Consider the following 19,886-nt stretch of genomic DNA (forward strand, 5'->3'; position numbering starts at 1 on the left):
GACATCTTTATTTCATTCCCAGAGGTAGTTCAAGCAGTTCATCCACCAGAGTTCTACAGACCTGTCATTAAAACAGAAGTAGCATTTGGAAACCATTTTGTTGTTGTTTTCAAGCAAAACTGGAATGCTAGTTTGTAACAACACATTAGCATTTTCTTTCCAAACACAGCAACAGTGCACATTTCAACTCATAGGCAAGACTGCAAAAAGATTCTAGAAAGTCTCTTCCACCAGGCAGAGAAGTTTTCAATAGTTCTGTGCCTTTGCTTTTTTCAAAGCATTGCAACACTAGCTTCCCCCTGTAGCCACGCAGCTACAGCAACCTTTCACTCTCTCCTATCAATGATGTGAAAACAATTCCTGCACTGGACACACAACCCCGTAAGTATGACATGGGAAAACTGCCTCTGGATATGTGGAAGTGCATCATCTATTTGAATGAGCTGCAGTAGATCTTCACAACCTATAATTCTTTTCAATATACAGTGCAAAAGTGTGACACATGCCTCTCCATTTTCCATATATTTCAGGAAGTGATCAGTTATAAGCAGCAAGCTATGTAACCTTTACAGGCTGAGAATGCATTTTCACACTGCATCATGTACTGTTCCTAGGTTAAGACACTACACCTATTATGAATGCCACTGCTAGTCCTGAATGGATTTTGAACTACATTCCAGCAGTCATTTAAATCACCATCTATGCACCTAAATGTAAGGAGGATCAAACCCTACAGAAATTCCACACCATAATACTAAATATTTTTCAAGATGTATTTGCAATCAGTGCTGTTTGCATTTCACACAGAAATATGGGACTAATATTAAAGAAATTCCTCAACCTTATCAGTTGATTTATATTCATTTTATTATAAAATAAATACAAACCAAAGCATTTTTACAGAAATACATAAAAACGTCTAATACTGAGTCGATAGGGTCTGCCCAGAACTTTTAGGATAGCACCAATACAAAAGTCAGTTTCACAGAGAGGAAAAAATACAGCAAGAACCTTAAGGATGCCTTCTAATCAAGGTTGTACAGAGGAATCTGAAAGACCAGATATTCTCAGGTAGACAGGATTGTGTTTATTCACAAATCTCTTCAGTATCCGAAACCTTTTCACCTGAGCTTTGCAGCCTTGGTGTGATACATATTTAAAGTATTTGCAATCTAAGGAAAAAAAAAAAAGGCAACATAAGTTATACCATAATACAAGCAAATACAAAATGTTTTCACTGTTGAAATAACATGCAAACATCTAAGTTTCCAGTAATGAAAGGTAATAAAATAATCCAAGACATGCGCATTACAGACATAACTGCAGCATTAAATAATCTATCCTCATCTGACCCAGCAAAATTTTTTCCTCTTTTGTTTCTATTCTTCAAATAATTAGAAAGTAAAATCTCAAGAGTGTAAAGAAGCATTGATTTCATACATTAACTTATTGTGTTGGATAAGGAAAATAGAGGCTCATATTGCCACCAATAAGCACAAAAGCTTCATTAAAAAAAAAAAAAGAGCTGGAACAATTTTATTAGCCATGTGGTAATACAAGCTGGGAGACATTTGATAACATATTACTGAAAGCAAGAGAAAGACTTCCAACATGAGAAATTGTTTTATGAAGTCCAGAAGATAAAGTTATAGAAAAGCTGACAATGAACAAGTTGCCTATCAACCAGAAGTCCAAACTGGTGTACGAGCCACAGTCTCCACACCATATTCTCATTCTAATTTAGCAGCTGCTTCTTGGCCTGATACTCCACTTGGTTTTGGCAGTATTTCAAAGAGTGCTACTGAAGAGGTCATATTCTTCACCTTCTTACCAAACTACTTACGGTTTTCACTCAAGAACTCCCCCCACCCCCTTCTTTCCTGCATTACAACACACCCATGGTCCTTGAGGACCAGCTGCTCCCCAGTATTTGCCAAGACACTGCCTAGACTGGCATCCAGCAAGCAAACTCTCCGCAGTCCTCACAACATTCACTCAGGAGCATGTTGTGCATGTTTGAAATTGTGTTGTTTTGAAGGTTAAACAACAAGCTAAATAGTATTGTGACTGCTCAACAAGGCCAGATAAAACAGAATTCTAAACCAGGATTAAGACAAGTTATGCAAAATATGCCTCAATGTCAAACATCAAACCAATTTAAACATTTTTCTCACGTTCAGCTTCAAAGACAACAATCTTTCCTAGAAGAAAGAAGCTGCATTTCTTCCAGGGAGTAGATTAGCTGCATCCCATCTCATTAGCTAGAACTGACATTATTTCTGTTCTATGTAGTGAAAAGGAACGAACGTTTAGTATTACCTTTTCCCAGTAAGATTCCAGCCACCAGAGCTTTTTCATATGAAAGTCTTTCATTTTCCTGCCAATTCCTTTTTGCCAAGTAACGGCTAAAATGGAAGGCTGGCCACCAGTCCTTTCTGGAGGTCCACTCTTGCTTGATCCAGTCAAGATGCTTCTCAGAGCTGGAAAAAGGTATAGTAAGTTACAGAAAAGCTTAAATTGGCATGAAAAGATGATTAGGAGGCACTGAATTTTATAATGAACTAGCTACAAGTCTCAAATTGCTGGCACAGACACACTGACCTTACACCACAGACTGAAACACTAATCTAAACAGAAATAAACTTTTTTTTTTATCCCTGGCAACACTAGTGAGGCAGGAGGTGAACTCTAGTAGTCTTATTTAGACTTGGCAATAACACAGATTATGGTGTGAAATGAAGCAAGACTTTGACTTGTGTGCCAGTTTGTCAATAGTAATAAGAAAGTTTCTTTAAGTTTGTCAACAAATTAGTTGTATCAAGGGGTTTGTTTTTAGAAAAGGTTTGTGTTACCCTATGCATACTCAAAGACTAACTTATCCCAAATACTTATCCCAATAACTGTTATGCAATAAAGACCTTAAACTAAGCATTTCAGAAATAGAAACTACCTACAACAGGGAAGTGATATTCCCATAAAACGACCAAGATGCCCAGTATATTTCAGAATACTCTGAAGTTGTGTCTTTGAACACAAAAATGCACGCAGAATTAGAGTATCATACCATTTTTACTAACTTTATGCGACAACACTCCTAGCTTTAATCCACTAGCTTCTGGACCTTAACAGCAGATGCTGTGTAGGTGGAAGTGGCAATAAAACAGCAAACCGGGTCAAATTAAGTACTGAATTAATTTACTGTAAATATATAGGGCTTAAAAACACAACACCCTGTTTGTTGGGCAAAATAAAGTCTAGACATTAGAGGCCTTCTGGGCACAGATAACCTGAGATGGCTCCTTCTGAAATCAGAGGCCACGGCTGTCAGTGTTGGCGAGGACACATCAATCCCCAGGCACATTGGCTCAGCTTTTAAGAATACACTGGCTGCATTCTGCAACAGTTACCACCATCACACAACACACCAGTCTGTACAGCACCAGCCATGCCCCTATTGCAGCCCAGCAGTTCTCAACCCAGCTTCAAATAATGCACATATAGTAACAGAGCAGAAGACCCAACAACTTGGGTTTTTATCCCCACCTGAAAGAGGGAGATTAGTAATGGGCAGCAAATGCTACCCCAACATCTGAATAACTCTTTCTGCACAAGCACGTAACATGGTAAAAAAACCAGCCCAACAACTTTTTCAGGTGATGACAATAGTGGAAATCTGGAATTCCCCTCAATAATAATTTCTTCTTTCCTCCGAATGAAAACACACTGTAGCCAAGCACTGCCACAGAACTCAGGGTAGGCCAGACAACACTTCCATTCACCAGCAGGGAAGACAAAGGCTACAAAGGGTCACTTTGTCAATTGCCCAAAGGTGGAGACTTGACAGATATTTGTTTTTAGTACACTGTATTGGAGATACCATACTTACATTACAATTTGTTTCACCTGTCTTGCCAAACAGCTCCATGCTTTTACATTTTCCTTCCAGCTAGCATAATCCAAAGCTGCAAAAATAACTTCTAGTGCCAGTTGACGTTTTTTTCTTTTCTCTGGAAAAAGATCAGGCTGATTAACAAATTAAACAGATCGGGCTGAACTCACTAGTGAGCAACAAGTGAAATATAGTTCTCCATCCTGCCTCCCCAAATACTGCTACTTTCCCTGTTACTGAGGGTTCCCCCCATTGCCTTCTGCCTCTTCCAAGAGATAAAGTTAAGGAATGCTTCCTGGCTCTAGAGCACAACTCCTACCAGAGACACTCTGTCCCTACTCCCATCCTGCTCAAAAACTGCTGGCTCAAGAGGCACACATAGGACCACTCACTTATCCCACATTGCCTTGCTTACAGTAGTTGCTGTTTCCAAAGCTCACTAATCAGTGCTTCCAATGGGCACCACTGTTCAACATGTTCTTCCTATGGGAAGGGAACACAGTGCCTCCGGAACACTTCAAATCCTGAGATGCCACCAAAAAACCCACAAAATAAATTTGGGACTGACATGAATAAACCAGACACTTCACATCAGCAGTTCTGTATCAGCAGAGTTCTTAAAACAACACTTGACCTATCACAGCAGGTAAGTGTGAGAAAAAGTCATGTTTATCAGTATAAATTTCTTCAAAAATCAGATTGTCCTCATTAGCTATGAAAAGTTAGCAAATGTGACATGCGTGAACAGAAAAAAGGAGGTTTCAGCCAGGAGGTTGTTTTTTCCATTCCCAAAGAGGAAAAGCAGAAGACAGAACAATCTTGATTCAAGGACATTTCACCAATCAACCTGCTGGAACGTACCAGGTCACAAGACAACAGACAGCTTGGAATACAATTGATCAGCATGGAAAAAAACAGTCTCCAAATTGGAAGACTTTTCTACCAGCTTGAAGATAAAACTCCCTTGAAGAGGAGGAAGATTTTGTTCTTTGATCAATAACAATGAACTAAGGCATAGATTCATCTCAATTCCTCCAGCAGAGAAAGAATAGATAAATCAGAGACCCCAAAAAGGGAATAGAGATCCTGGCATTCAGAGTAGGGTACCTCAAAAAAAAAAAAAAAAAAGTTATTTTTGAGATCCTGGCTGTGCTTTACAACAGTTTGCTTTGATCAGCCTTTAAAATGAGAAAGGCATTTGTTTACAGAACTTTGTAAATGCCTGCTCACACATGCAACTTAAAGGTTCCTGTGATTGGAAAGTTGGGGTTTGGTTGTTTTTTTTTTTTCTTAACAAACAAAACTACTTTGAAAAGCAGAAAGAAGGCTGCAGAATAATTTCAGATTATTCTAGATTACCATAAAGGAAAAGAACAAAGATATTTTAAAGACTTACTTGATTTTTGAAGCATGGTATTAAAATCTATCATTAGTTCATGAGAAGGAACAATATCATGCAAGATCTGAAATAAAACCAAAACAAAACCACAAAAAGCAGATACATTATTTTAATGTGAAAACTTCTGAAGACTTCTACCTGATCAAGAGAAGCACAGGCTTCAGAGTTTTGGGTGTTTTAGTCAGGAAAATTAAGCAATTGGGTACCTTAGTGCCTTGATATAAAGAATGAATATCTAGGTCCATTTTGCACATCTGTGACACTACGCTGTGACACAATGGATGAAATACTTTGACAGCTGCTAAAAAACACTGCATGTGACAAATACAAGATTCTCAAAGAACAGCCCAAATCCATATCCAGTGTCCCCTTTTTAGAAGGCAACATCATTTCCTTCCTAGGCCAGTTCTAGCTCCCCTGTCTACTGTTCTGTGCATTGGATCACGGTTTCTGGACCTATCAGACCAGTGCTTTGATTTGTCACTATCTTGTAAGAGACTAGTGTATAAAACCACTGCTAAAAAGCACTGAGAAGATGGAATTTTATACATATATGCTACAGTTTAAAAGTCTAAGCTTTATGAAGCGGTTTTAAAACATCTACCCTAAGGAAAGCATGTTACTGCCATCAAGTGGCAAGACAGATTGCAAAACATTGTTTGCAAGAAGCTACCAAGATCAATGAGCAAGGGCAAGGAAAGCAGGAATTTAAAAGCAACTACACAAAAGCTTAATACAGCAAGGCCTTGTCTGCCAACAGCCAGCAGAAATTAACTTCTATTTTAGCTTAAATGCACAGCTCATTGAAAACAAGTTGAGAAACTAATTGCTAGACAGGATCAATAGGTGAAAGAGCAAGCATCTAATTATTTCTTCAATAGATCAAACTGTAACAGAAATCAATGCATGTTATGTACAAGACTGCTGATACAGACTTCCGGAACCACGTAGACACATTCTCTGAGCTTGTTTACTGACTTAAAGAAGTTATACAATGTATCAGTTAAAGGCAAAACATTTAAATTCAAAGACAGTAAAGGATCCTGTTTGCTCCACCCATTAGCATCCCTCCCACCAACTTTCCTCTAACCCTCTGCCTCCCATAAAGAATACAACAGGGTAAATAACGTTAACAGGAGTTCAACTGAACCAAACTGTCAGACCACCGTGCAAGATAAATGACTACAGACTGTATCTACTATACATATATACCTTGAGTGCAGATATGAGTGATTTCTTTGATTCACCATGTCTCTTCAGGAACTGATAGAGGTAAACGTGAGCATTGGGATTAGCAGGAAACTTTGAGTTGTAGGCATATTCATTTAATACTTGGCGGGCTTCATTATGGTCTCCATAGAACTCTAACAACTAAGAGAAGTTAAGTCTGTCATTAGTTTGCCACATAGAATCACAGAATCATTTAGGAATCAGACTCTTACAACTAATTTTGGGCTGCCACAGAACTATCCAATAGCACAGTCTGTATCTAAGAGTGCAGCATATTAGATAAGATTAACACTAGCATATTTTCATTTTACTGGCTACTCTTACCACAGACAGACAAAAATGCACACATAGAAGCCGCTACAGGAGAAAATTCCTTTAAGACTTATTTAATTGTCAAAGAATTACCAGCACTTGCTCACTGGAAAGAGGCACTGAAGCAGCCCGCCATGTCTTTAAAGAGAGAACTCAATGAGAGAACTTGGCAGCTGTCAGCACCAAATAAAATTCCATAAGTTGTGCTTAGAGAAGTCAGAGCTTATCAGCATTTACAAAAAATAAATACTTTTAAAGAGATTTTAAGATTAATTTTATTTCTTAATTACAAATTCTAAGCAGATATTTAAAAAAAAAAAAAAACAAACAGAACACAGAGGGATTGCATGTTTGGTGTCTTTAACATTTAGTGTATCCAGAAAAACATTGCCCTGCCAAAAAGAGATAGCTTGCTTTCAGGAATTTAAACAAAGCAGCTGTGCACCAATTTCTGTACTAGCACCAGGAAAACAAAATATGCAAGTTGTTTGTCTATTTCTTTTTCTTGGCAATGCACAGTCCTTTCTGTACTCTCTGCAGGCTCTGCAGTTCTACCAGGAGTAAACTGTGCTTTAAATCAAAGCCAGTGAGATACATGTATAGATGTGTTGCTTTTAAAATACTTTGTTGTCACCCACACACATGTAACAAAGCTGCGGACAGACATCTTAATGAAAATTAGCCAGGGGAACACAAAAGGAAGATATCTGTAAAACATGCCCTTACATCCACATAGCATTTCACAAAGAGATCCCAGACTCCAGGTATTTTAATGATCTCCTTTAAGTTCACTGCTGCCTTCCGAAAGCAACTGTGCATTTCCTGCTCAACAGACAAGTCTTCAAATCCATCCTGACCTACCAAAACATGAAAGAACGCCACAAAGTTAGCTCTGCTAATCAAAAGGGATCTTGAAGAAGTGGTGCACCTAAGAGATGATCACATTTTGCTAAGCATGGACTCCAGTCAGTGAGCTTTTAAGACAAGAGGCCTCAGTTTCCTCAGTACTTGAAAGAAGAAATTTTCACTGCTCTTCATTCAAATTTATTATCACCCAGTTTCAACTCATGGGGCACGACAGGTAGTATTCAAAGGCAAGATGCTACCAGCACAAGGTCCATAAACCAAATTCAATGCTTAGCTTTCACACAAACAAGTAGAGATGCAATGTAACTGATAATGCACAGCCAGCAGGTATATGCACTATTAGACACCATACACAAGTAGCAACTTACATATCTTTAAAGAAACCGAAATTCAAACACAAGTTTTGGGGGCCTTTCCTAGCACTCAAAATTCTAGCAGCAGCCAAGCACTTATGCACCTATTAAGCCACTGCTATAAGTGGATACATTCCTTTGGCCATTATTTTAGGTGATGCTGGCTGGATATAAGAAATGCGATTCAGGGGGGAGAAAAAGTTTCAGAATAGTATTTCAGGACACATCAGAAAAATGCAGGTCAGTGCACCATTTTGGCACCTCCACCATTGCTGATATAGAATTATGTACCATCCATACCATCAAATTTTGAAGTCTAGTATTTCCCTTTGGTGCCTTCATACGCAGATAAAGGCAGAACACCAGCCCGCATGGAAAAACTGTCATTGCAAACCATGGTGCCTGCATGAGCAAGCAAGTCGAAGTTTACAGTCGGCTAGGACTTACCATGCTCTAACAGGATGTTCTTCTGCTTAGACCAGCTATAGTAGTCCAACAGTCCCCTGTAAGCCTGAATCAGTTTCATTTCTTTATCCTGAATGGCTGTTTGCTCTCCAAACCTCCAGCTTTCTGCCAGGGACAGGTTTTGGTAAGCTTCATCTGTTAGTCCATTACAAAGGAGATGAAAGGCATGCTCTAAACAAACCTGCAATTCAAACAGTCCATACCACAGCATTTCACATCACAAATAGAGAGAATCTCAGCAATACAGCGAAGTTCTACACAGATGTGCAGGGAAAGAAGAGAGACTCATTACTGACATGCATACAAAATACTGCAAATGCTGTTATTAAAGTATTTTAATTAGAAGAGCATTTTATACAGGGTTTTTTTAGCCAAACAGTACCTTTACAAGGAATTTCGGAGAAAAATGCAGGAATGGGAGAATACAAGTGTCACTGGAGGCAGGGAGATGAGCCAAGAACCTAAGTATTTTTTTCTGTCTGAAGACACTGGAGAAACATTAGTAGTCAAAAGCATAGCTGATATACAAATATGTATCCCTGGGAAGGGAAAGGGCTGAAGCCCTTGAAATCTCTGGGGCAGAAAGTCACCCACCAGGTGGTAGACACTCAGTGGTACTTATCAAGATAGCAAAAAGCAGTTGTTTCAAAAACCTGCTTGTCATTAACAAGTGCTGTACCTATTTAAGATCCAGAAATGACCTGAGAAAATCCACTTGGGTTTGTTTGCTGATTTTTGATTTGGCTACCCAACTGCAGAACACCTGAAAGGGGATGTCCTACCACCCTATCACATTGAGTAGGAATTGCATAGAAGTCTAAATCTTCACTATAGCTCGAGTAAACTCTTGTACAGAACTTCCATTGAAGGCCTTGAACAAATACAACAGAATGAAAGACAGAAACATCGCCACAAGTGAGAAACAGTCAAGGAAACCAAGACAATATAGGTCTCAATGAGCCACCACAGAAAAAGAACTACAGCTGGGTGACACAGGGGTCAAAAGTATAAGGCCCACTGTTTTATATACAGATTAACTACTCGAAAAATTATCAGATAATGATGGCACAATTTAAGTACAACTGTTTAGTCAGGAGCACAGTGGCCAAATTAAGGACTGGAAACAAAACTTGGCAGGTGTTAACATGTAATTAGATGTTACTGGGGAATGCATGAAAAAAAATTTAACTGTTTCAAATTAAAAGATTAATTAAAGGATCTAGGCACTTTTAAGGACTGACAATACACACCTGTGATAAAATATACAGACCAAATGAGATACAGTTAGGTGCAGAATAACCCTTAAAATATCATGCAAGATGTACTACCTTTTTTGACATTATTTCCAGCAATATACTTCAAGAGGGAGATTCAGAAACTAATCAAGTAAGCGTTCAGGTAAACATGTGGAAAATCATCAGGACTGCATTAAATACACTCACCTTCAAATACCTTTTTACTCCTAAAGTTTTCATCTGTTCTGTGAAAGAGTTGAACTCTTTCATGCTGCTATGGGGATGATGGCACAGAATTTCGGTTCCTATTCTCCAAATTATCTATTAATGGGGAGAAAGAGATTAAAAAAATAACCTTAGGACAAAAAAGGCAACAGTCACCATATATATAGTCTTATCAAACTTGTAGTTACTGTAACATATAAATAAAATATACATTTGAATTGTAAATAAAAATGAATACTAAGTGTAGTCTACTGCTATAGTTACCTACATGCTCATCTAGTAGTATTTTTACAATCATTCAGTGGGTGCTTCATAGTTGTTCATAACAAATGCAGCACTTCATCAAAGCTTATGAAAACTGCATTTGTCAGAAGGTTCCCTCTCCTGTTACAGAAAACAGGGTGTTTCAAAGTTACTGAAAACTTCTGTTTTCCTTTGATATGTTTCCACTGAGATGCAAGGTATATATAAGCCTTTGAACTAGGCAGTAAAAATTATTTCCAATTAGATGCAGCTTCCCATTTACGTGCACTTGTTTTCAAGGTCTGCCTACACAATGTAACCAAATATTCCAGCAGGCTAGCCATATTCAAGTACTCCATTTATTTAACAACTCTGACCCCTTTCCTCCTGCTTTTATCTTCATACCTGCTAGGAGTTTTGTAAGTACAGGAGGAGCTGGTAAAGACCTAAATAAGCCACTAACTTTCAAACAGATCCTGACTGATGGCATGCCAGAGTCAAACACATTTACTGCTTTTCCATTTTAGAAAACTACTTTAAGACAACTTTTCATAGATATGCTCCTGATGGAATTAACTTATACCAAGACAAGTTTTCATCTGTTGTGTCAAGGCCCTATGTAAAAAACCAAACCAAAAAAAACCCCAAACCAACAAACCCCTACAAAAAACAGCCTGCAAGCCCAGAGAACTTTTCAGGAGCACTGAGCACACTGTCAGGAAAAACATCAGACAGCACTGCAGATTCTCAGCACCCCTGAAAGTGAGATCTCAGCAGAATTCAAGCTCCATCAAGACTGGTTAAACCCACAGCAGAGGCATGCCTGTGCAGTGCAGACTTTGGTAACTCGCCAGCATGCTGCCTTGAGCACTACCAATGATGAGGACTGGTGTACTTTCTGCAGCCTGCCATCCAAGAGTTTCTACATCAGCACCTGAATAGTTGCTTATTTGGTTTTCGAAGCTTCAATATCTTTTTTTTTTTTTTAAGAAACTAGTTTAGTTTATGAAAGTTAGCTAACTTTTCAGGTCTTAACCTCTGATACTTTTTTTTTAAATTAAAAAAAAAGCCTATGATTAGTTAAGACAAATGTTGGTCCTGAAGCACTACAGATGTTTCTTGCAAGTATTTTTTCAACTGCAAAAGAACTCTGATAAGGGACACTGGCTTACCTCTGACGGACCCATGTATTCTGTAGAAAAGTCTTTCTCTAGTGACTCAATATAGAAGGTCAGAAACTCTGCAGCCCTTTTCCACTGCTTTTGTAGCATGGCATCCTGAATGTAACTTAAACACACTTCCTTGCTCTTCTTGAAGTTTAATTTATGTTCATGGGAAGATGCTAAACAAAAAAAAACAAAAAAAAAAAATCAACCAAGCCCACAACTGTTACAGGTTACAGATAAAAATGTGCCTACTATTTCTGCGTCTCTCTTACATGATCTTTCTCAGGCACTACAGAAAGTGATGTTAAGCTATGTGATTTTGAAGTTAAATGCACCTACTAGTCTGCAGGGAAGCGAGACTATGGCAAAAGCTGGAAATATAATATTAAATGGCATTTTCCACAAGCAGCACACAGCTGAAGACACTTGAAACAGCGAAGAGCCCATTATTACACACTACTGCCCTACCAGAATTAGAAGACCATGGTGCTTTGATAACTTCACAGTACATTTTGTTATATTTTGGGGACCACTCTTCCCTTACTAATCATCACCTAAGTTTGTGACCCCACTGTGCTGAAGATTTGCATACACATATACAAACAGGCCACTCCAGTAGGCTAAGCAATTCCCACTAAAAACAAAGATACACTTGGGGAATTATTCTCTTTTGAGCACAAGACTGGAAGGAGAACACTTACCCTTTTTACACGGACAATGGTTCAATTCCTGTTATCGCACAATACTGAATCCTCATATCCACACTTTTTAAAAAATCATGCCCATGTACTAGCTGTATGCCACAGTCTAACGTGCCCCTACAACAACACTCAAGCCACAAGAGCCTTCTGCAAAGGACATGCAGAGCTCACCAAATCACCTCCTACCTGGACACTATAGGCAAAGGAATAACTCAAACACTGGCTTGAAGCAGTTTTATTACAGTGCATTCTAAAAATTACCTCTAACCAACCCACCGATAGGTCTAGTCTTCACACCTATTTCTAACCTCAAAGGTTCCAAGTACTAAGAAAATAAAACCCACAGTGAACACCACAAGATTAAATATACTAAGGGCCTGGCTACTCTAGGTAAGTCCTAGTATGCAAGTCAGAAGTCATCCGATACACGCAGAGTTGATGTGAAGTGTTTCACTACAAAGCTCTTCGAAACAGGAACTTCTCCAGAGGTTTTGCGGTCACCTGCATCCACAATGCTTTTGGTATCAGTCACCTCATCAGCCCTTATTTTACGTGTACACGCCTCCCTCAAGCGCCTTGCAGGCTGCCAGGTAGGCGGGCCGCCCACACGCAGCGGCGCAGGGGGACCGGGAGCAGCACTAAGGGCACCGGGAATCCCAACCGCCTCCTCGGCGGGAGACCGACGGCGAACCGCGAAGGGAGGGGGCAGGCCGGCCTCACCGGCGCCGGGCACAGGGGGGGCAAAGGCGGCCTTCCTCCCTCAGGGCCGGAGGGGGAGAAGGGGAACGGCGGAGCACGGGGAGGCGCAGGGGGAGCCGCAGGGGGAGGGCGGGGACAAGCGGGAGCCGTCGGGGCCGGGGCTGCTGCGCCCTTACCCGGCTGGTAGAGGTGCGACGGCAGAAAAGGCAGGTGCAGGGCCGGCAGCAGGGCGCTCCCCGCCTGCGCGGCAGGGCTCTTCGCCGCCGCCTCTTCCTCCAGGAAGCTGTCCATGGCGCCGCGGGCAGGCCGCCACACCCGCACCAACGGCACCGCAGCGCACGCCGCCCGCGCCTCACCGCCTCCCCGCCCGGCTGCGGCAAGCAGCGGCCAGCTTTGAGCTTGGGGGGCGACCTCGCTGCAGGGAAACCTCACGAGCCTCCAGCCGCTCCAAGCTAACCCAGCCAAGCCGAACTGCGGCACCTGGCCATTGCGTGAAAGAGGCGGCCGGCCGGGCTTAGCCGGAGCTCGGTTTAACGGCGACCACCCCTCATCCCCTCACAGTGGCAAGCGGCCGGGCTCACAGCGCGCATGCGCCACCGGCGCGGCGCTTCCGGGAGGCGCAGGCGTCCTGAGAACATGGCGCCACTGCCGCCATGATGGGGGAAACCAATCGCCTTTGCGCATGCGCACTAAGGAAGCCGGGCAACGCCGTCGCCATGTTGGAAGAGGCCCTTTTTCTCGTGCGCCTGCGCGATGGAGGGGTGGGGTCATGTGACTGGGAGAGCCTGCCAGCGGCGGGCTCGGTGGATGTGGCGGGCCGGGTGGGGCTAGGCCGGTCTCGTAGGTCCCGGGGACGGAGGAGGCCGCTGCCGCGGTGCCCCCGCCTCTTCGTGCTTGGCTTCAGCCTTAAAAAAGGTGTCGTTCGCCCTCGGCGCTCAGCACCCCTTGGCTGCGGGCGCCGGGGGCTAGGCTGGGCAGAAAGCGGTACAGGCCCCGCGGGAGTCCCTGGCGCCAGCAGGCGTGCACCCAGGCTGACTGGCTGCTGTCAGGTTAGGCAGTGAACCGAGCGGCTGACAAAGCCGGGCTCGCTTCCATCCGAAATAAATGCGGAATTAATGGAGCATACGGATCTGTCTGCAGCTATCGGGTGGAGCAGGGCTGAGGGCAGCAGGATGTAAGGATTATGTGAGCTCTGGAGGTACAGTTGACCCAGTGCTGCCAGTGCAGCGGGTAGCAGAGGAGCTGGAAGTTTTCTGAGCCCCTGCCGAGGAAGTGCAGCAGGCTGCCTGGGAGCTGGCTCCTAAGCCTGTGCAGCTGTTGTAGGCGAGGCGTGCTGGCTCTCATCTGCATGTGGAAGTGGGGAAATGAGAAAGGCTAGCAAAGGTTGAAGCAGGAGGGATCAGCTAGCACGGGAGGCTAGCTGGGTGTGTTCAGTAGTGTGGCAGAGAGCTGTTTAGTTCTGCACGTAGCACAATCAGAGCATTACTAGAACCGTGACTGATGCAATGGTTACTCTAAAAGTGATAGTTAACTAGATCCTGTCGTCACTGTTTCCATTAGCTGCGTTGGTACTTTTCTGTTAGTTTGTGATTTAGAACATCATGTTCTACAGAAGAAAAGCATTCCGAATCAAAATATTGTGCATTGTAGAGCAATAATACTGCCTGTGCTCCTGCAGAGTACCTGGATGCTAGAAATCTGTCTGCCTCAACCACAGAATCTGGTTTGTACAAATTTGTGCTGGAACTTTTTTCTTTAAATCACTTTTGGCAACTGACTTTGCCATGGAGTGTTTTGGTATGTATAAAGTCCAGTTTTCCGAGTAAGAATTTACAGGGTTTTTTTTCAGAACAGCTCTGCTATGTGAGGGTGAGTAAATAATAAACTGGCTCAGATTAAAGGTTCATGTAATCCAGTATCCTGGTTCAACTGTGATCAATAACGAGTGTCAAGGGAATAGTACAAGGCAGAACAGTTGTTTGTAGTGTCTAAACATTTAACCTCAGTATCATACCTTAATATGACATTTAATAAATCTATGTGGGAATAGCAGAAGTCTCCTTTTTTTTTTTTAATCCTGTGTTCTTCCAATATATGACCAGCATTTCAGTTAATAAGTGTTTTATATTATTAACTGATAGTTAACTTACTTGACTAACTTGACAATAAACTGTTATATAGCACCACTTCTTTAACAGTGTCATCTTTTTTGTCTGTCCTTTATAATTTGTACCTCGTATGAGTGCCTCATTGATCATTGGTGTTCCCCAAGCGTGGTGTCACTTCCTACAACATTTCTGATCTTTTGTTAGGGCAGTATCCTAATTTCACTATCCAGCTTACCCCACTTTATTTCTTAAAGTTCTCACGTTTGCTTAGAAGCACGTTTACATTTGGCTTGTTATTTTTATCTTCCTGTGTCATGCATGAGTGAGAGTCTTTGCTGATTCTTACGTAAACATAGCCAACTGATCTTGTTAATGGGTATTCGTTATTAATTTGGTAGATACTTTAGTGCAGCAGAGATGAGAGAACTGCTTTGTAACTGTAGACACATACAAAATGTTAGGTTCCTCATGTACAGTGGGACTACTCTCATAGTTGAATACCTCTGTTTCCAAGATTGGGGTTGAAGACTGAAGGAAATTTTGTCTGAAATATCTAAATAGAACTAAGTGAAATACTTCTTTTTTATGTCACACATCGGGGAAAGCTGGGTATGTTGACATGTGGGTGCATTATTACTATGAAATACTTGAAATTGCAGGGAATGCTGGACAGTTGCAGGGGTAAACTTGTGTATGTGTTTCGACTGCAAGCTACTTGTTACTGCACAATAAAGGCAATGACTTATGCAAGAAGTGTGTGATCTTGTTTCTCTTCACATCTCCCTTTCTTGCCCTTGTCTTTATGACCACAGACACCGTTATCTTTTATCTTGGTCTTTTAATACAGATAAGCTTGGTAACCTTGTACTGATGGGAAATTGCCAAACAGGTCTGTCTTTACAAGCAGGTGGACCTAAAGATCAGGCTGGGAATTAAGCCACAAGAAATGTTAATGTCAAGGGAAAAATGACTTGTCTTTCATTCATACAGTCATCATAAAACGTGACTTGAATATATTTACTTCCATATTGTAAATTGTGATAAGTGTCACCTCTAAATTTTATGAGTTAGGCTTTCTTAGAACTTTTTATCAGCCAATATCAGCAGTGGTAAATAGGTATCGCCTCATTTTACAGGATGTGAAATACAAAAATGTCAACAAAATTCCAGGGGGGCTGTCAGCAATGCTGCGTGCTACAGCTGTGATACTGTGCAAGGCCTGGAGAGTACGTGTGGGCACTGGGTGAATGAATCGTTGCATTCCTGTAGCGTCTGGATGTTTGCTTAATCTCGGGATGGACCAGGCTGTAAGAAATGGCAGGATGTCCAAGGTGTGTTTGGCAAAGAGGTACCAAAGCCGTTCATTGCAGCACTAAGGAAGATACCTGTTCCTGGCTTGATGCTTTTTCATAATGTGATTAACATATTAAACTGCTCTAGATGAAACGCTTACATATTTTTCAGAGATTACATAGCAGTAACTAAGCTTGGATCTCGGGCCCTGTACGTTGGGGCTGTGGAAATGAGAGTATGTAGAGCAAAAATCAATAATCGTGAGGATATGATAAGAACACGAGCCATGCCTCTAATGCAATTAGCAGTGGTGATTGCTAACTCTTGTGATGGGAGCTGGCAGTAAGTGGAGCAGTTGGATCAACTGCTGCTCTCATAGTTGCAGAACAAACCCCAAAAAGCTGAAGTTAAGAGTGCTTGCAAATATGTCATTTAAAAGGGCTCTTAAAAAAACCCTCAGCTGTCCAGAGTTGTCCTTTGACATGCATGAAAAAGCAGAATCCTTCACCTTAACCATCAGTTTTGCCAAGTGCCTATTCATTTTGGAAGCAGCTTCAGAATCTGCCCTTTGGGAAGTGATTTTTTTTTTTTTTTGGCCTTTTGATAAACCAGCAAGAAGACTCTCTTATATTACCTATCCTTTCTTGGGTGCGTCTTTTATTCCCTTTGTCCGGTCAGGGGCTGTGCTGAACGAATCACACGGGTGTGAAAAGAAGAGGGAGAAGAAGTTGCGTTCATTTTTCTCCCGTACGTGACCATTGTGACTTCTGCTGTTATTCTACCATTTTAGATCTCTAAAGCAATATAAATGTGAGGGATGTGAAAAAGCGCTAATAAAAAAAGCGCAGGCACGAGTGTAAGTAGCACATCTTTTCGTTTGCAAACGTTCATAGTTAAGATGTAGCAGCAAGTGGAAGCTGAAGCTAGGGAAGGGGAAGAACGGGCCCGCTGGGGAGCCTGTCTTTTCAGCAGTTAGGCGTGCAACCCTTCATTTGCCTGCGCTTTCCTCAGTGGGACTACGCGTGAGTGCGTTCATACGCCTGCGTTACCGCAGGTTTAACCGCAAACTCTCGGGAGGTCAGCGGGGCGGGTGACGTGCTGCCTCGGCGGCGGCTGCGCCTCCCAAGCGGAGATGCGAACTTCTCGGTGGGGCAGGAGGGAGAGCAGCCAGGTGGACGTTTGGATCTGTTGCATCCTCACCCTTGTGCGTGGGGGTGCGCGGCGGCAATGACACCTTTTCTGCAGCCTGCTCGGACCGCCGGGACGTTCTTGTCACTTCAGCGACCCCCTGCTAGAAAAACCCGCCATTAACAAGCACGAGTGAGGGGCAGGACCTTCCCTCTCGCCCCTCCAGGCGGGGAGAGCCCCTCTGCTAGGTGGAGCCTGCAGAGCAGCCGGACTCTTGTCCGGCGCAGGCAGCCGGGGGTCCCGTCTCCGCGGGGATCGGGATGCCTCCGGGAGGGAGGGTCCGGGCGCTGCCCTCCTCCCGCCGTGGCGGCGGGGCCGGGCCGGGCCGGTCCCTCCCCTCCCCCGCCACATCGCCCTCCCGCCGGCGCTGCTGACGTGTCTGCTCCCTCCCCGCCGCCGGCGCCCGCCAACATGGCCGCAGCCCCGCCGCCGCCGCCGCCGGACCCCCGGCTGCTCCTCGCCCTGCTGCTGCTCCTGCCCCCGCCGCCCTCCCTCCTCTGCGCCGCCGCCGGGCCCGACCTGGGCCGCCGCTTCGCCGAGCGCAAGCGCTGCGCCGACCGCGAGTGCAGCAGTGAGTGGGGGGCGCGGGGACGCGCCGCGCCCCGGAGGGGGGGGGGGGCTGGGGGTGGCGGGGGACCCCGGCCCGGGGGCGGCCGGCGGGGAGCGGGCGGTCCCTGCCCGGTCCCCGGCGCTTGGCACGGCCGGGAGGCCGCCCCCGCCGCCGGGAAGCGGTTACGGGAAAAGATGCAAACGTCGCATGCCTGACGGGGGCATTTCCCAAAGCCCCCCGGCTTTGGCACGGAAACTGGGGAGAATCGGGAGAATGGAAAGGCGGCGCCGACCCGCGTCGTTCCTCGCCTTGTCACCAAGTTTTTGGATCCCCACAGCGCCTTCTTTTTTTTTTTTTTTTTTTTTTTCCTCCTCCCTGCAAAACCCTCTTGTGATAAAGGCGCTTTCTGGGTGTTGTTTGTGAGCTGAATAATTTCAGGGCCGATTCGCTAGGACAGCGATGTCGTCTTTTAGCCCATCTAATTTAATATTAGTAATTAGTTTCATAGCGCACTTCTGAAATGTAATTCTCAAGTGCTTTGTCAAACGCTTGTCTTGATCACTGAGCTTGCTTTTTTTAAAATAGTGCCTTATTTTAGTTATACTTTCAGTTAAGTTCTTATCACTTGACCCACTCTGGAAAATAGCGAACCGGTGCGTGCGGGGAGGTCTTGTTTTCTGCCAGTTAGCAAAGGCCCCTTTCATCAAACTGTTTTATTATTATTTTTAAAGTAAGACTCTGCTTTTTGTTTTCTTCGGACAGTGTTAATGTGCCGAGGGAAGGCAACGCAGGATTTTAAAGGTCCGGATTGTCGCTTTGTAAATTTTAAGAAGGGAGAAGCGGTGTACGTATATTACAAACTAATAGGAAAATCAACGGAGCTCTGGGCTGGAAGTGTAAGTACTGTAAAGCATTTGTTCTGTTTGCTCTTCTTGGTGCTTTCTGTTGGTAATCTTTTTTCCTTCCTTTTGCCTCATAGAAGAACACTTAGGGTTTTGAACATGGCTAAATAACATAAGTAATGCCATTTTGTCTTGAGACCAGTGTGAAATGGGATGTGGTTTGATCAAAGCTAAGGCATTAAGTGCTGTGAAAAATGGGCAACGCTAATGTGTGCTAAAAACTGTTAGAAAACTGCCTTTGTGTTGAAAACCTCCCATTGCAGCACTGTAAGTGGTGGCCCATGAGCCTGCCTGGAAGCTGAGCCTCCCTTCCCATCTAGGGAGGCTTAAGCCTGCGCTTGTGTTTACCCCGATGTGGTCTCATCCTGCGCTCTGTGTAATCCTGCTAAAAATTGTTCCATGTACGTGCTTTAATCACGTTTCTCTTCCTAACATTCAGCTGCCATCTTCCCCTTTTTATCTAAGCCACATGCAGAATTGGAGGAAAAAAAAGTAGTAAAACTAAAAAAAAATTAAGGTAAATTCGATTTTTAAAAGGTCTGTCTCTCAGCTTTAGTAACACATTGTAGCAGCTTGTAGAGTAGTGGCCTTGTCTGAGTCGTTATCTTCTTTGGGCAATCAAGAAAGAGTTAATGGGAAAGGAAATACTTGCAGTTATTTCATAGCAAATATGAAATATTTCCTCTCGGCTTTCACAATAAACACCTTATTTGCCTGACAGAAGCAGAACAGAGATACCCTGGAGGAAGAGCAATTTTTGCAGACTTCCCTTGAAAATGCTGGCAGTCTGGAGGTTACTTAGACCTAGTCCCTGTTGCCCCCTGCCCATGCTTCCCCTACATACCTTTTTGTGTCCAAATAATTTACTTCAACCTCGGTTCTTACTCTGGTCTTCTACAAGAGATAGACAATTGCCTCCGACAGTGGTCTAGGCTGCTCAAAGCCACACCTGGGTGTTGACTGTGGGACTAGTGGTTTAGTGAAAAGCAGGATGTATCACTTTCTCTAACCTGTTCAGGCTGGGTGTGCACAGCCAAGCTCTCAGCAGGAGCTGAATCCAA

The 19,886-nt window shown here is 43.3% G+C and overlaps 2 protein-coding genes across 3 annotated transcripts in view; one reads left to right on the plus strand and one right to left on the minus strand.

The window, feature by feature from the left end:
• Window positions 1–830: 830 nt before the first annotated feature.
• On the minus strand, window positions 831–13,380 carry TAF1A (TATA-box binding protein associated factor, RNA polymerase I subunit A). Its single transcript, XM_075496472.1, has 10 exons — window positions 12,961–13,380; window positions 11,391–11,560; window positions 9,958–10,071; window positions 8,498–8,696; window positions 7,557–7,687; window positions 6,501–6,659; window positions 5,286–5,352; window positions 3,887–4,007; window positions 2,320–2,480; window positions 831–1,172 (listed from the first exon to the last, which is right to left on the minus strand). The coding sequence occupies exons 1-10, from the start codon at window positions 13,073–13,075 to the stop codon at window positions 1,030–1,032; spliced, it is 1,380 nt and encodes a 459-aa protein (XP_075352587.1). The 5' UTR covers window positions 13,076–13,380; the 3' UTR covers window positions 831–1,029.
• A 3,948-nt stretch (window positions 13,381–17,328) lies between these two features.
• MIA3 (MIA SH3 domain ER export factor 3) overlaps window positions 17,329–19,886 on the plus strand; it is a 30,324-nt gene continuing 27,766 nt past the window's right edge. The window contains exons 1-2 of one of the 2 annotated variants that reach the window (XM_075496473.1): window positions 17,329–17,944; window positions 18,686–18,819. In XM_075496473.1, coding sequence (XP_075352588.1) covers window positions 17,785–17,944; window positions 18,686–18,819 — 294 coding nt within the window. In that variant the 5' untranslated portion in view covers window positions 17,329–17,784. The remainder of the gene's footprint in view (window positions 17,945–18,685; window positions 18,820–19,886) is intronic. The other variant, XM_075496474.1, reaches the window with a different exon arrangement.

This window comes from Mycteria americana, chromosome 3, assembly GCF_035582795.1.
Source record: "Mycteria americana isolate JAX WOST 10 ecotype Jacksonville Zoo and Gardens chromosome 3, USCA_MyAme_1.0, whole genome shotgun sequence".
NCBI classification, from domain to species: Eukaryota; Metazoa; Chordata; class Aves; order Ciconiiformes; family Ciconiidae; genus Mycteria; species Mycteria americana.